The following is a 14268-nucleotide window of genomic DNA, read 5'->3' as shown; positions in this document are numbered from 1 at the left end:
GCAATGACGCGCACTGCGGCCAATGGCCAAAACAATAAGCAAATGAGTTAACGCACAGATAAGCGTTAAAAATAAATACAAATATATAAACAACAAGAAATATAACTAGACTAGCATATATACACTATATATAAATCTACAGAGACAACAAGCTTCATATGGATGATGAATATTATGAATATTTTCCCTATGACCGCAGTCATATGAGAAAAACGTGCGTATACTTAATAATATATGGTTTTCGAATTGTTGTTGTTTTTGTTGTTGTTGCACTTAACTGTCATGTAAAGCATTGTTAAATGTATTAATTCTTAAGAAAAAGAAACCACACTGAGGCACGCCCACTTGCTGGCAAACAAACACCCACATAAACACTTTCGCCTTAATTTGTTTTTGTTTTTTTGCTTTTGCTGAACAATCGGTCAATTGTGAGTCAGCTAAATATATATATTTATATATATGTTTGTATATATGTATGTATGTATATGTAACTGTTACCTGTATTTCTATAGAAATCGCAATATGTCTTGACCCCTCCTGCTCTCACATATTTTGTTGACTTCTCCTTTTGTCATAAAACAGCTTTCAATTGATTTCTGCTAGCACGACAGTAAAAGATCTTTGAGTCGTGTACTCAAATATTGTTCACCTTTTATAAGAGGGCGCAATGCAGACAATGAGATATTTTATAGGTACATATAGGATAGATGAAGAAACAAACAACTATTACAAATTTTATTTGTATTGAAAAGTTATAGCCAAATATTTTTCATAGCTTTGGCAAAATCATTATAGGTGAATAGTTTACTGAATAACTGTCTGTTTTACTGTTTATGTTTCACATATAAATATTTATTATTTTTATACTTTGAAATGTCATTATACCCATATATTTCCTTACTGATTGAATATAGCCTAAAAGGGTCTTAATTATTATTAATATTATTTTTTAATAATAGTTTATATATATATAGTTTATATTTTGTTAACATAATTTATTTTATTAATTATTATTTTTTTTTATTTTTATTTTTTTTAATATTTTTAATTTTTAATTTTGTAATTTTTTGCAAATTTAAAAAATTCCATTATTGTGTTTATTTGTATTCTTAATTAATATTTTTGATACATTTTCTTGCTTTAAATTTTAATTATAAAATATTTTTAAATTTATCATTTTTTATATTATATTTATTGTTTCATTTTTTTCAATATTTTTTATTTATATATTTTTTGATTATTTTATCATATATTTTATTTATTTATTTATTTAATTTTTTCAATTATTTCTTGTTGAACTATTTTTCCTCACATATTCTTTTACATTTCAGAATAGCTATATAAAAATAAATAAATAGGCGCATTTATTTCTATATACATTCATTTTCTATTATTATACTAATATCTAATATCTAATTTGTATGCCCAATTTAAGAACATTTATTTTGTAGATAGATCTAAAATTACATCACCGCTCGTTCAGTTCTCATTGTGGTTTATTGTCAACGTCTGCTTAAATCATTGTTGTGACCGTGTCAAGTGCGCATGTTAACAGTCAACTGCTAATTAAAACCTGGCTCAAATCACCTGACAAAGGGTCGCGTTTCACAAAATTCAAAACAAAACTCAGTCCCGCTGCCTGCTGCCCTTTGCCTCTACAAATATTTACATAGTATGTGAATAGACCTGTTTGCCGCACTTGCTACATTACCTGTTGCCCGGTTGCAAATAAGGTAAAAGTCAGAGCAGCAGTCAAGACGAAAGTTTTAACGATTCAACTAAATTATGAATACTTCTGCTTTGGCTATAAGCCATAAGCCGTAAGCCTTCTTTTTATGTGGAAAAGTAGTTGACGGAGAGACAGAAGAAGAGACAGGTAAAAAAAAAAAACAAATAAAATTAAATAATCAGCCAAAGTTGCGAGTTTCTTGAACTTCGCTGCTTAAAATTCAAAGCAGACAATGGAACCTGAACAGAGCTGAGTTTTTATTTTATTTACTTGTATTATTATTTACGATGGCTGATATTTTCGACTCAAATAAACAATAAGGCTTGGCGCAGCCTGACGGCCGCTTGCCCATCCCCCGAGACAATCAATCAAACACCTGGCTTACTGTCTAATTGATTGCCGGCTGTAGTATTAGCTTTAGCAGCTCTCTCAGGCTTATAGATTGACCTACTTTTTGGCTTCATAAATATTTGCTACATCGCATGCAAATGCCAAATGTTTTACAGAAGTTGCTTTTATTGCTGTAGTTCAATATAAATATATATGTTTACATAGTACATATATTATGAAACGCCTCAATGCCTCAAAGTACTTCTAACAGTTACTTTTAGTTTTAGCTTTCTGGCCATAGTTCGTGTTATACTTGATTGCCGCAATGCATTGCGATTGCCAAAGGATGGTTGGCCAGTGTCTAAGCACGCCTTTCAAGCGCCCCTGAGAAGCGGTTCATGAAATTACCTGAGAAACCGCATTTACTACTAGTTTTATGGACATTAGGGCATCGTTTATGTTTCACAGTACCGTTTATTTGGAAAACCGTGCACAGGTGAAAAGCTCACTTAATTACGCCAACTATTGTCATATCTTAGCGTTTTCAACTAACTGCTAGGAAAGTCACTTTTAATTAAACACAAAAAACTTTCAAGTTTTTAAGGCGTGCAGCGCCCCCAGAGGAAGGGGAAGGCATGTGAAACTTAGCTAGAGAATGTGAATGTAATACTTGAGCGCAGAGCAGTGTAAGTTGGGCGATGCTATAGATAATAGTTATAGGATAGACATAAGTTATAGAGTATAGGATAAGGATAAATATATAATATAGTTATAACTTAATATATTTAGTTTTAAATATAAATAGTTATATAAATTAAGATTACCTAAAGAGGAGGAGGTCAGATTTCCCAGTCAGCGCCGAACTGAAACGCTCTATTTGCTTTCATTTAATTTTCAGACTAGGCTGAATTTAACTTATATACATATCTGTATATATTTAGTTATAGTTATGTATAATCCATTTCGGTTCATTAAGCATTTATTCAAATTTCGAATCAGGCTTCACGTCAGCCATTTATAAAATATGTTCTTCTAACTGGGTTAGATGTCAGCTCTTTTACAGGCTTTACCCATCCATAACTTATACCATAACTCCCGATCAAATCTTTCGCTTTTGACCCACTAGAATATAGAAGTTATGGCAGCTGCTGTAGATATTCTTTATGTATGAACTATATTGAAAAGTTTTATATTATTGAAGCCGAATTTAATAATATGCAATAACAAACATAAACTAGAGTAATGAACCGTCTCTCTCGCTTTCCGTCTCTCTCACTCTTAAGCTAACCTATTCACATAATCAACAGTTTTAGCAAAACTTTCTAGTTATGTCATTTCACAAAAAATAGTACAATATAAAATTTAAATGTAAATCTTTTATTTATGCGAATTGCCATTGCATGTAACGTGCGCCCTCTGGCCCCTCGTATATTTTAATGCCCTTTGCGAGTGAAACAAAATTCTCAGCTGCAAACCAAGCGGAACGCAATGAGCGTAAAAGAGATGGGGCAACAGGGCGTGACAGACGGCAAAGGGGAGCACGACGAGGGGTAATGAGCGTGCCTCTAACTGAAGTATTTTAATGGTGAGCCAGAGCAAGGGTTTGAGCGGGGGTAGCTGACGCCACAGGTGTGCTTTTTTTTTTGCACCGGGTTCTCTTGATCAACACGAGAGCTTGTCATTTGAAATGTCTGGGTAAATGCTATATATAGAATCATGTTGAGTTGATAATATTTTGAGAAGAGTATGATATTTGATATACATCTAAATGAAAGAGGAATAGGTATGTTTAAGCATACAAGCTTATATTATTATATATACGAACAGTAATGTTTTTCTGGGAATTTTAAAATAAATCTTTTTCAATTAGCTTGAATTGTCTTTTAAATCAATTAAAGCTAAATGAACTTTTGAAAGATGAGTAAATGAAATAAAATAAATCGACTAAATCGTTGTACATGATGTTAATAGATTTAGCTTGAATTCTTTTATAGACAAATTAAAGCTAAATCAACTCTTTAGAGATAAGAATTTTAGCTTGAATTTCTGTTTATTAAATTTTATATATTTAAATTTGTTAGCGAAAAAGTTCTCTTATGACCAAGTTTAGCAAATTCTCTTGTTTGCTTAACCTTGTCTTCCTTGAGTATCTAATCTAGAGCTTATACGTGCTGTATATTTAGCTAATATTTGCAAGCATATTTACAAATTAAAAATAAATATAAGAATGTTAGGGTATTGTTTTACCTTTAGTTGCCGCAAAAATGTTAAACAGTCTCATATAAACTGAAGCAATAGACTAAATGGAATAAGTTTCTCAGAGTGTTGGAAAGAGAGAGGGAATGAGAGCGAGAGACCTAATGAATGAAAGGAAGGTTAGATTTTACTTTGTTGAGAACGAAGCTAACATTATAAAGCTCACATAAAGAAACGATTTCATCGATATAGAGTATCTAAACTTCGGCTTTTGTGCAACAATTCTTATATACAAATACATGTATATGTATTTGCAAACCTTATCATATTTATGATATATATACATATATATATACAAAGACAATGCAAAAGAGAGCAAAAGTATTTTAAGGGACTTGAAAACAGACAAAATTTAATAATCAATTTCCGGTCGGCGTTTCAATTACACAAAAATTGCGAGTGGTTTTCAAAGTGGTTGTTGCTGTTCATTTAACGGAACCTGAGAAATTGGGCATATCAAGGTTACCTAGCTGAGACGTACAACTGGCCAAATATTAGCGCACATTGGCAATTGATTTTGTATATAAAAAAAAGTAAATATAATAATAATAATAAAACACCAAATGTGACCTTAAACATGTTTTATTTAAACCGCTTCTCCGCTGTGGTTTTCGCTTTTATTTTATTGCTGATTACATGTCATTACCTTGATCGTTTTTATAATTAACTGTCAGCTCGGTGCGTTGTTTTTTATTTAAATACATTTTTTGTTTTTGCTTCTATCATTTTAATGCGAGCGAAGCTTTTGAAAACTTGTTCAACTACAATTTGGGTTAATAACTTTGAGTTTTTTTTTCTGTTTGTTTTTAGTTAGTTAGTTTTGACATAAGCTGTCTCTTAGTCAGGCATTTAAATACTCCATTTTCTGCTGCAGTTGCTCGACTCATGCCACATTCTAATGTCGCTGATTTGCACCTGCTGCCACATTTGGCTACAATTTTCGGCTGCCATTTTGCCACTTTTGATGCCAATTTCAATTTGCATCAATGAAATCAAATGCGAAAAGCCACTGCATCAAACAAATCAACGCCAACTGCATTGCTCAAATTGTTTTTATACCCTGCACGAATGGCATGACACGGGTATGCCAGAGATGGGCAGATAAACGTTGTTAATTATACTTTTTAAAATATGTATGTTGCTGCTAGATTTATTTAAAATTGATTAAAATTCCTATAAAAGACCACAAAGTACTTTTAAAATAAAAATTAAAATACCTAAAATTACTCTTTTTATTCAATGCATTACTCTGTCTCTCTCTCTCTCTCTCTCTCTCTCTCTCTCTCTTTCTGCCTCGCTCGGTAAATTCGCTGTATTTTGTCAATAGTCGCTTTTTTTTCTCTCTCTGTCTCTCACATTCTCTCGCATACACACTATCGCTATTGCCTGCTCTCTCTGTCACTCTCTCTATCACACATAATCACAGTCTCTTTCTTTTTCTCCTAAAATTTGTGCTTCTATTCAGTGCATTAGTCTTTCTCTCTCTCTCACTCTCTACCCCTCTCTCTCTCTCACTCGGCATTCTGTCAATACTCGCTCCTTTTTTCTCTACATTCCATAGATTCTATATATATTTTCCTTATTTTATACATACACATATATACATATATCATATGCTGAAACCTCTATTGGTATATCCTTCTCATCACTCTTTTAGATGAAGTCTTTTCTTTATAAATGCCATTCACTTTATAGGGTAATTTCTATTTCAGCAATACGAATTCCCTAAGATTGTTTTTCCTATTCCAATTTTGTATGATGTCTTGCATTTCCTTAGCGGCCAAGGCATACTCGACTTGCCCCTTAACATGGCCAGCAAAAAAATGGAATGAAAAAATTACGAAAATTACATTCAACACGATTTCCGCTTCAATATTTCAAGCACTTCAAATAGGTATACTCACATATGTTTCAGAAAGAGCATTTGCTTCGCCACATATGAAACTTCCAGTTTTCCCTCCAGTTTTCATTTTTTAGCTGCTGAAAATTGCTGCACAAATTGCGCAACTTTGCAACACATTAAAATTGCTGGTCGAGCCAACACTTTGGACAATTTGCGCGTTGCCAATTTGCGGGCAAGTGTTGCCAACTTATTTATAAATTTGAATATGTTTTTTCATCGCTTCTTCATTTTGTTGTTTTGAATCAAAGTAGTTCGTCTTATTTATTTGGCTTGGAAAAATTTTGCAAATCGCATCGGTTGTTCTTCTTCTTCTAATTATAATTTTTCTTTAGTTTATTTCTGCTCGCGCTTTATAGCCTTGCTGAAAATAACTCATAAGCCAGATGAGACAGTTTTTTTTCCTTTTTTTTTTATTTTTTATTTATTTTTTTTATTTCTGGCCCAACTGTGCAAAGTGGGTTAATGAGTTCACTTTGTGGGCATGGTCACTTGGGTTGTGGTTGGGCGAGGCTAACACCGAACCCCATACAAGCTCTTAATTGTTGTTGCTATGCAGTTTGTTGCTTTGTTATTAATTTTTAATTTTTAATTTTGGGCAAACATTTGACCTGAAATTTTGCTTTTAATTTCAATTTAGCTGAATTTAGCTACGCTTTGGCTTGAATTATAAAAGTTTCTTTGCAACTTCCGCAGCTGTTAACTTGTGTGTTTTAAATTAGCTTATACAGTTTTAAAGCCATTTGCACTTGTTCATATATAAGAAACGCATTTAACACAAATATTATTTTTATGTTTTCTACTTGCTGGCAAACGAAAATTATTTCTTGAAAAGACAAAAATTTTTAATTATTTTTATAAAAAAATAAATATTGAAATGCTTTTTTTTTTTGTTTATTGATTATATAAATATATTTATCTTTTTTTATATATTTTTTATTTGTTTATCTGATTTTGGTATGTGTATAAATCTATAGTTTTATGATAATTAATTTTTTATTACAAAATATAAATTTTTATATATATGTTATATATAAAAAATTTTATATTTTAATACCTTATATATATATATATTGTATATATATATTAAATGTTTAATTTATATGTATGTAATATATATGTTTATCTCAATTTACACAGCTTTCAGAGTTTAACAGAAAACTCGCTGCACCAAATTCAAATGTCTCCCAAAAATTTCCACACCTGCATATGCAAAAATATTTCCACATGACACATTTTCTCTAAAATGCACTTTACACTTGTTGTTGCTGTTGTTATTGCTTTATTTTATTCTTATTTTTTCTTTTCTTCCACTTTTACAACTTAATTTTAGTTATTTTCGTCGCAATTATTTTGTCTCTGACGTTTGTTTGCTTTTGTTGTTGGTCTTGTTGCTGCTTTTGCTGTTGTTGTTACAGTTTTCCTTGTCTGCATTTTCTGTTCATTGTGTGGCTGTTGTTTGTGTTGTCTTTTTACCTGTTTCTCTGTTGGCTTAGTTTTTCTGTAGGCATCAATCGCTCGCGTGGGTGGCCATTGTTTTCCCTTTTTGTAAATATATATGTTTTTGATCACGTGTTTAGTGTATTTTTTTTTATTTGGTTTCTTTTTTGTAGTCTTTCTTCAATGTCAACAAGTTTATTTGCATTTTCGCTCAATGCACAATCAGTTTATAGAAATGTCTTAACGGGGCTTCCAATCGAAGGTCAATTTATTGGGGGTTTAGGAGATTTAATTAAATCTTGATTAACAGTTTTTACCATGTTTGGTCTATTGTAACTTGACTCTATATATGTATATAGTTTGCTATATTTAAATCTTACTTTATTCTAACATATATTTTCTTAATCTCTTACAGCTCCGGCCGCAGGCAAATAAGTTCCAATGCCTTAGCCAGGTAAATAACAAAAAATAAGAACCATAAATTCGATTGTATATTAATTCAGTTTGACAGCCACTGTGCTACACTAACTGCTCAGCAGCCAATGCACAAATCTCATTGCTGTGTGTCTTGGCTAAACACAGTTTGTGAAGCATAGTCACTTACAGTTGAAATGCCATTATGGTAAGGTTTGTGTCTGTGCTAAACGAAGCGCTTCAAGTTTATAGTTGAGTGTGGGCAATTTATAAGTAAATTTAGTAAAGACACAAATCATGCCGAGGCATTCACAATAGTCGCAGCTATAAACATTTATAAAATTCATTTACTCATTAGAGTTAAGCGTTAAATTTACAATTTCATTGAATTCAAAATTCATTTGCTGAAATATTTTCCCATTTCAATTGATTTCTTTTCGATTTGCAGCCAATTGTACAGATCATCGAGTTTCAACTCTTCCGGCCGTAGCTCTAACTGTGATACAACTGAGGATATGTACAGCGATATAAGCCTCGAAAATCGTCATGATTACGATTATAGGGTAAGTTTGAATTGCAATAGATTTGCAGTAAATAGAAACGAAAAGTAAAATTTTGATAAATAGTCAAAAGGCGAATGAAAAGATTTGTTGAATAAGTTATTGAGTTAAAATATATGTTGAAAATATGGGAAAAGCGCTTGAGATGAGTTAAAAAAAAATGTAGGCGTATGCTTAAAGGGTGTTTAAAAACGATATATTTCAATACGTTTTTAATATTTATTGTAAATTAAAATATTTTAAACAAACTTTAGTAGCTTGAGTTTAATCATGACATAAAAAATTAAATTCGTTACGAATTATAAGAACTTAAAATTATATTATTATATTTTTAATTGATTTTATGACTTAATTTACAATTTTTTTCTTGCGCTTTAATCATAAAGAAGCTTTCAATATTTCTAGATTTAAGAAATTAATTAAAATATATTCATGGAAATTGTAAACTTTAATAACTAAGAGCTAGAGTATATTTCAACTAGTTTCTCAGTCTTCAAGTTGACTTTAAATATGTATTAAACAAACTTTCGTTTCTTAAGCTCAATTTGTTCGGTTTTTTGTTGTCAAATTGCTCACTGAATTCTTTTGCAATTTATCTTGCACAAAACAGTTACAATAACTAAAAAAAAAATAAAATAAATAAATAAATGTTAAAACCCAAGTTACAAATATTTGCAAGCTCACAAATCTTGAGCTCTCGCATGATGTGGCACAAACATTGATATCGCATAGCTAAAGATCTGTGAGGTGGGGGCAGAGCTTTCAATGTCTCTTTGAAGTCGAGCGTTGATCGCTTTGGCATAACGAAACCCTCGATGAGAAGCGAATTTTGCACTTGATCAGCGACAGTGAGAAAAGTGTTGACAGACAGTTTTAGAGGACGATCGAACGAGTGAGCGACTGAGCGAGCAAGCTGCCAATTTGGCCATTTGGCTCATTCATTAACGCCAAATTCCAATTCAGTTAACGTGACTGCAAATGCGACTTGCGGCTTTTCACTGAAATTCGCCCGCTACAAACGAGTTTTCGCTCGTCTTTGTCTTTTTGGTGGGTCTATTAGATGCCAGGCAGGTGAAACTTTATTTGGTGTGGGTTGTATTTGGTGCCCCCTACACTGTAGCTGCTGCCTGTTGTTATATAAACTGCATTCAGAGTGAGTGCAACGACGCCTCAAGGTCATTGAAATCGACTCGAATCGCAATCGAACATTTGTTGTGGAAACTTTTCGTTGCAGACCCAGTTGCCAATTTGCTGAACTCTGTCTCGCCAGCCAATGGACCACAATGAAAACCTTTTCACTTAACTGTATATCAGCTCGTTTTTCCCACTCTCTATCAAATCTCTTGCCATCACTGGACAACCAATACATCTTGTTGAGTTTTATTGACCCATCATATTTGGCAATTACTTTTGATCCTCACTAAATGGCTCTTACGATTGCTACTAATCTTTTCAATAGGCAGGAAGTTGCTTTGCTTTGACTAAACTTTAATTGAATCATTTAACTTTTCGCCCATAAAAGGTGTTACTACTTTTTCTTTAGTCTCGTAGTTTTAATTAACACTTTTCACGAATGCCTAAATGATGGCAAATGGTTACGTAAACGGGTTGTATTGACTTTTATTTTAATGATTTATGTTGCTATTTTATTAAAATGATGTATAGATTTTTTTCAATTTAAAAAACATTAAAGACATTTTATAGTATTTTAAACGGAATTTAATGTTTTCTTTTTGCCATTTTGTTCAACGAAAACTCTGTCCGTGAAAACATTAAGGTATTTAAACTGAATAACGAATATTCCGCTCAGATGCGAGATATCCGGCAGGGACTCACTTAATACGGAGTTCAATTGGACAGAGATACAGAGAGAGACAAAGAGAAATTCTGTTTTTATGCAAATTCGTGTTGAGTTGGTCAAGCGACAGGTGTAAATTATAAACTGAAAATTGTTTTTACCTGTCGCTGTGGCTACTGCTGCGCGTAATTATTTGTAAATTTGTAAACCAACAAAAAAAAAAAAGAAAACAGAAGTAAATAAAAGGAGTTAAAGACAACAACTGCAAACGACACAAAAGAGACAAGTTGAATGGAAAATGAAAGGTGAACGAGCACACAAAATACACACACATGGAAAAATAAGAAAATTCCTCTGCGCAGGAAAAAACAAAAATAAAATGCAAAAAGAAAAGAGAAAGAGTGAAATGGCAAACGAAAGAAATGGTTTTCGCAAAAATATCACGTACGAATCATTTGAAGACCTTTGATTGTTCTTTTATGCAACAGGCCGAACGGGAAACGGAAATGCCGCGCTGAAACAGGAGCTCTAGCTGAAGCGAGAGCCCAGCGGACGGCAGGTGGGTGGGTGGGTCAGGGCGGTGCAAATCATTTGCAATGCGAAATGAATGCCGACGTGGGGCCATCGTTGATTGTTGTGTGAAACTTGGCGCTGCATACAAAATGAGCGAAAAGAATCAGGCCACAGGAGAAGGGAGGGAAGGAGGGGCGTATTAATTGATAAGGAAATACGGAACCACAATTGACAGACGACGAGAAGCGAAAGAAAACAAAGTTGAAATTTAATTGCATAGAAAATTGATGGGGGAAAATGGGGCAAAATCTCAAGAAAGTCGGCTTAATCAAGAACTAGGTCTGCACTCGAAGAGGTATGGAAATGATTATTTAGATATTTGCATACAGAGGCTGAGTTAGAGGCAGGTGCATAGCAAAGACACGAACCACTAGAAAGGGCTAAAGTGCAGTTGGAGAATGTCAATGTGCTGAGGCAGTAGAGAATGTCAATCGAGCTTCTCTGGAGATGAGATACATAATACAATAAGTAGATAAAGTAATTGTTTTAATAAGCAAATAATTAGCTAAAGAAGATAAGCTTATAAGTATGATAATTATGCAAGGCATTCGCATGCCAAGATCGTTAGCAAAGACACGAATCACATTTAAGTAAAAAAGAGATTGTCCGCAGCATTTTTGTTTCTTTGAAACAGATAATAAACAGATCTTGTTTAGAGATATGGCATATATGGGAAATACATGCATATCAGCCAGATATGGTATGCAAGAGGCATTTGCATATGACCTGACAGCTCAGAGCGAAGACACAAACCAGTGAAACATGCCTCTGCATTGTCTAGGAACATGTTAATTCTCTTAAATGTTTTGCAAACTCCGTATTAAAAGAGAGAGCTGAAATAGAGATATTTCGAAAGATGATAGGCAGATACAAATTTAGATTAAATGAATGGAATTGGGGCGTTCTTCGCGTTGCTGGTATGGCATGCATGAGCTCATGGCATGAGCAGCGCAATGCATAGCAAAGATACGAACCAGAAGGACTTAACAGGAATCGAAATGTTAATAATTTCCTTGCTAAGTGAATTGCCATAATTGAATGTATAATAAATAACGATATATTAAAAAGTAGAAGAATGATATATAAGAGAATTTTATTTTTTAAATAAATTATGTAGTAAAAATAAAAAAATAAAAATATTTAATAATAATAGTAATAATATTAAGGTCGTCATTATCTAAACAGAATTTCAAGAGTTTCATACAAACATTTGCTCCTAAAAAAAAACTTCTAATTAATTAATTATAGAATCTCTTTCAGTATTTTCAACATCAAATTTATTTCTCACATAAAACCCCACTTCAACTTAAATATATCCATTCATTTGTTTACCTAATCGCGCACTTGTGCTTTTCAAATTTTCAAATTCCTATTGAGTTTGAGAAATCTTGGGAAATCCATAATATTGAACAGCAAGAGACCCAAAGACACAGCCAAGTGCTGTACAAATTCGTTGGCTGTGGCAATGCGAGCCAAAGACGACAATCGCGTCATGGATTGCAGGCGAGTATCTCGCTCCACTTAAATGCCGAAAGATCTCTGACAATTGAACAAATTGCAAATGCCATTGTTATTGTTGCTGTTGTTGTTGTTGTTGTTTTTACATACCCGAATGCCTACAGTTATAATTGCATAAGTGCGTCGTCTCCCCACACACACACAGACACAGACGACTTCAGTGCGACATAGATTGCGATCTGACATGGCTTGGGAATAGTTGTGGGAGCAGATCTTTGTCGTTGCTCTCGAGACACACTCCAGCTGGGGCGAGTGAGTAAAGACGGCGAGGCAGCGGCTTATGCAACTTGGCAAGTAACTTCTTCCGCCTTTGCTCAACAGACCTCCCAAAAAGAAAACAAACTCAACTGACCTTAGCTAATTAAATGGCCAGTGAATCTAGCTGGGGTTCTTTTTTTACTTGATTCCCTGCTTTTCACTTGTGCCACTGGCACTGGCCAAACAGAGCATTGACAATTAGCCAGCCCCAGGCGTAAAAGCCAAGAAGAGAAAAGGTCAAACATCAAAAATGAGGCCAACAGTGTTTGACCATGCACCCATGGGAAACCTTTTGACCAAATCACTCATGTTGCCTGCAGGTGGAATGTAAAGAGTTTTCATTTCTTTTTTTGGAAGAATCTGTTTATGAGGGGAGCTGAGAAATGTTATAGATATAAATGGAAATCTATCGATATGACGAATTCACTTTGATAAGAACTTTCTGAAACTGAAATATGGCCTATTGGACTTTGTGTTCTAAGATATTGGAATACGTCAGCAATGAAATTTTTTAGCTGTCCTGCACTTAATCGCATCATAGCGAAGAAATAAATAATAGATGGAGCATTCCACTTACTGACAAATTTGTTTTCTTTTAATAGGACAACAACAAATTGCTTGCTCTTCCATCATATCGATTAAACAATTTTCTGGCACCTGCCCACACACCCACACACACACACATACAGACATGCTCAGCCCACAAGTCCATAGTCCGCATTTAAAGTCGGCACAACATAAAGAGCATAGAGCAAAAGTGAGAAAGACAAATGTGAGACAGTCGGAAACTAAATGAAACAAAAACAACAACAACAACAACAAAATAATCATAAACGAAAATCGATTTTTAACCCAAATGTGACGCTGACCCAGAAAAAGTAAAACAACAACAACAACATGACAGATACTGAGAAAACCCACGCGACGTGCAACTCAACGTATTGAAGCATAAAATATTGCAATTATTATAATTAATGCAAATTGAAAAAAAAAAAAAAATAATAATAATAATAATAATAATAATAATAATAAGGCAAAGTTTAAGAAACGTTTAAGTTAACTACATTAAAAAATTGTGAGTTAGGGAACGAAGGGAATTTAAACAAAAATTAAAAGCCTCAAATGTTAAAACCCAAAATAAGATTTTATGAGTGTGCTAAGTTGTAGGAATCGAAATACTAGATTATCTTAAATTGATTTATTTTACGGATTGAAATACAATATAAGTAACTTTTTATTCCTTCATTTAACCACCATTGTATCCATCTAACATATCTTTTCATTTTTATTCAATATAATATTTTTTTTTTATTATTAATTTTAATACTTTAGTTACTTTTTAAATTATTTAATTTATCCTTTTCTAATTAACATTATTTTATATTCAATTGAATTGCTCTGATCAACCAAGCTTAAGTATATTTAAATTTCTATATATACATATATTTTCTTCTATAAACGTAAAATAATTCAACATTGTTTTATCTTGTAC

General features: G+C 32.9%; 1 protein-coding gene across 7 annotated transcripts in view; it reads left to right on the top strand.

Annotated features, from left to right (window-relative positions):
• nuf (rab11 family-interacting protein nuf) overlaps positions 1–14268 on the top strand; it is a 57068-nt gene that overhangs the window by 21846 nt on the left and 20954 nt on the right. For 6 of the 7 annotated variants that reach the window (XM_089468193.1, XM_089468185.1, XM_089468194.1 and 3 more), the window contains 2 exons: positions 8071–8109; positions 8518–8632. In XM_089468193.1, the coding sequence (XP_089324319.1) occupies positions 8071–8109; positions 8518–8632 (154 nt within the window). Of the gene's footprint in view, positions 1–72; positions 215–8070; positions 8110–8517; positions 8633–14268 lie in introns of those variants that run through there. The other variant, XM_018008170.2, reaches the window with a different exon arrangement.

This window comes from Drosophila arizonae, chromosome 4 (assembly GCF_054131065.1).
Source record: "Drosophila arizonae isolate 15081-1271.41 chromosome 4, UAZ_ARI_1.0, whole genome shotgun sequence".
NCBI classification, from domain to species: domain Eukaryota; kingdom Metazoa; phylum Arthropoda; class Insecta; order Diptera; family Drosophilidae; genus Drosophila; species Drosophila arizonae.
This window is presented reverse-complemented; position numbering and strand designations above follow the sequence as displayed.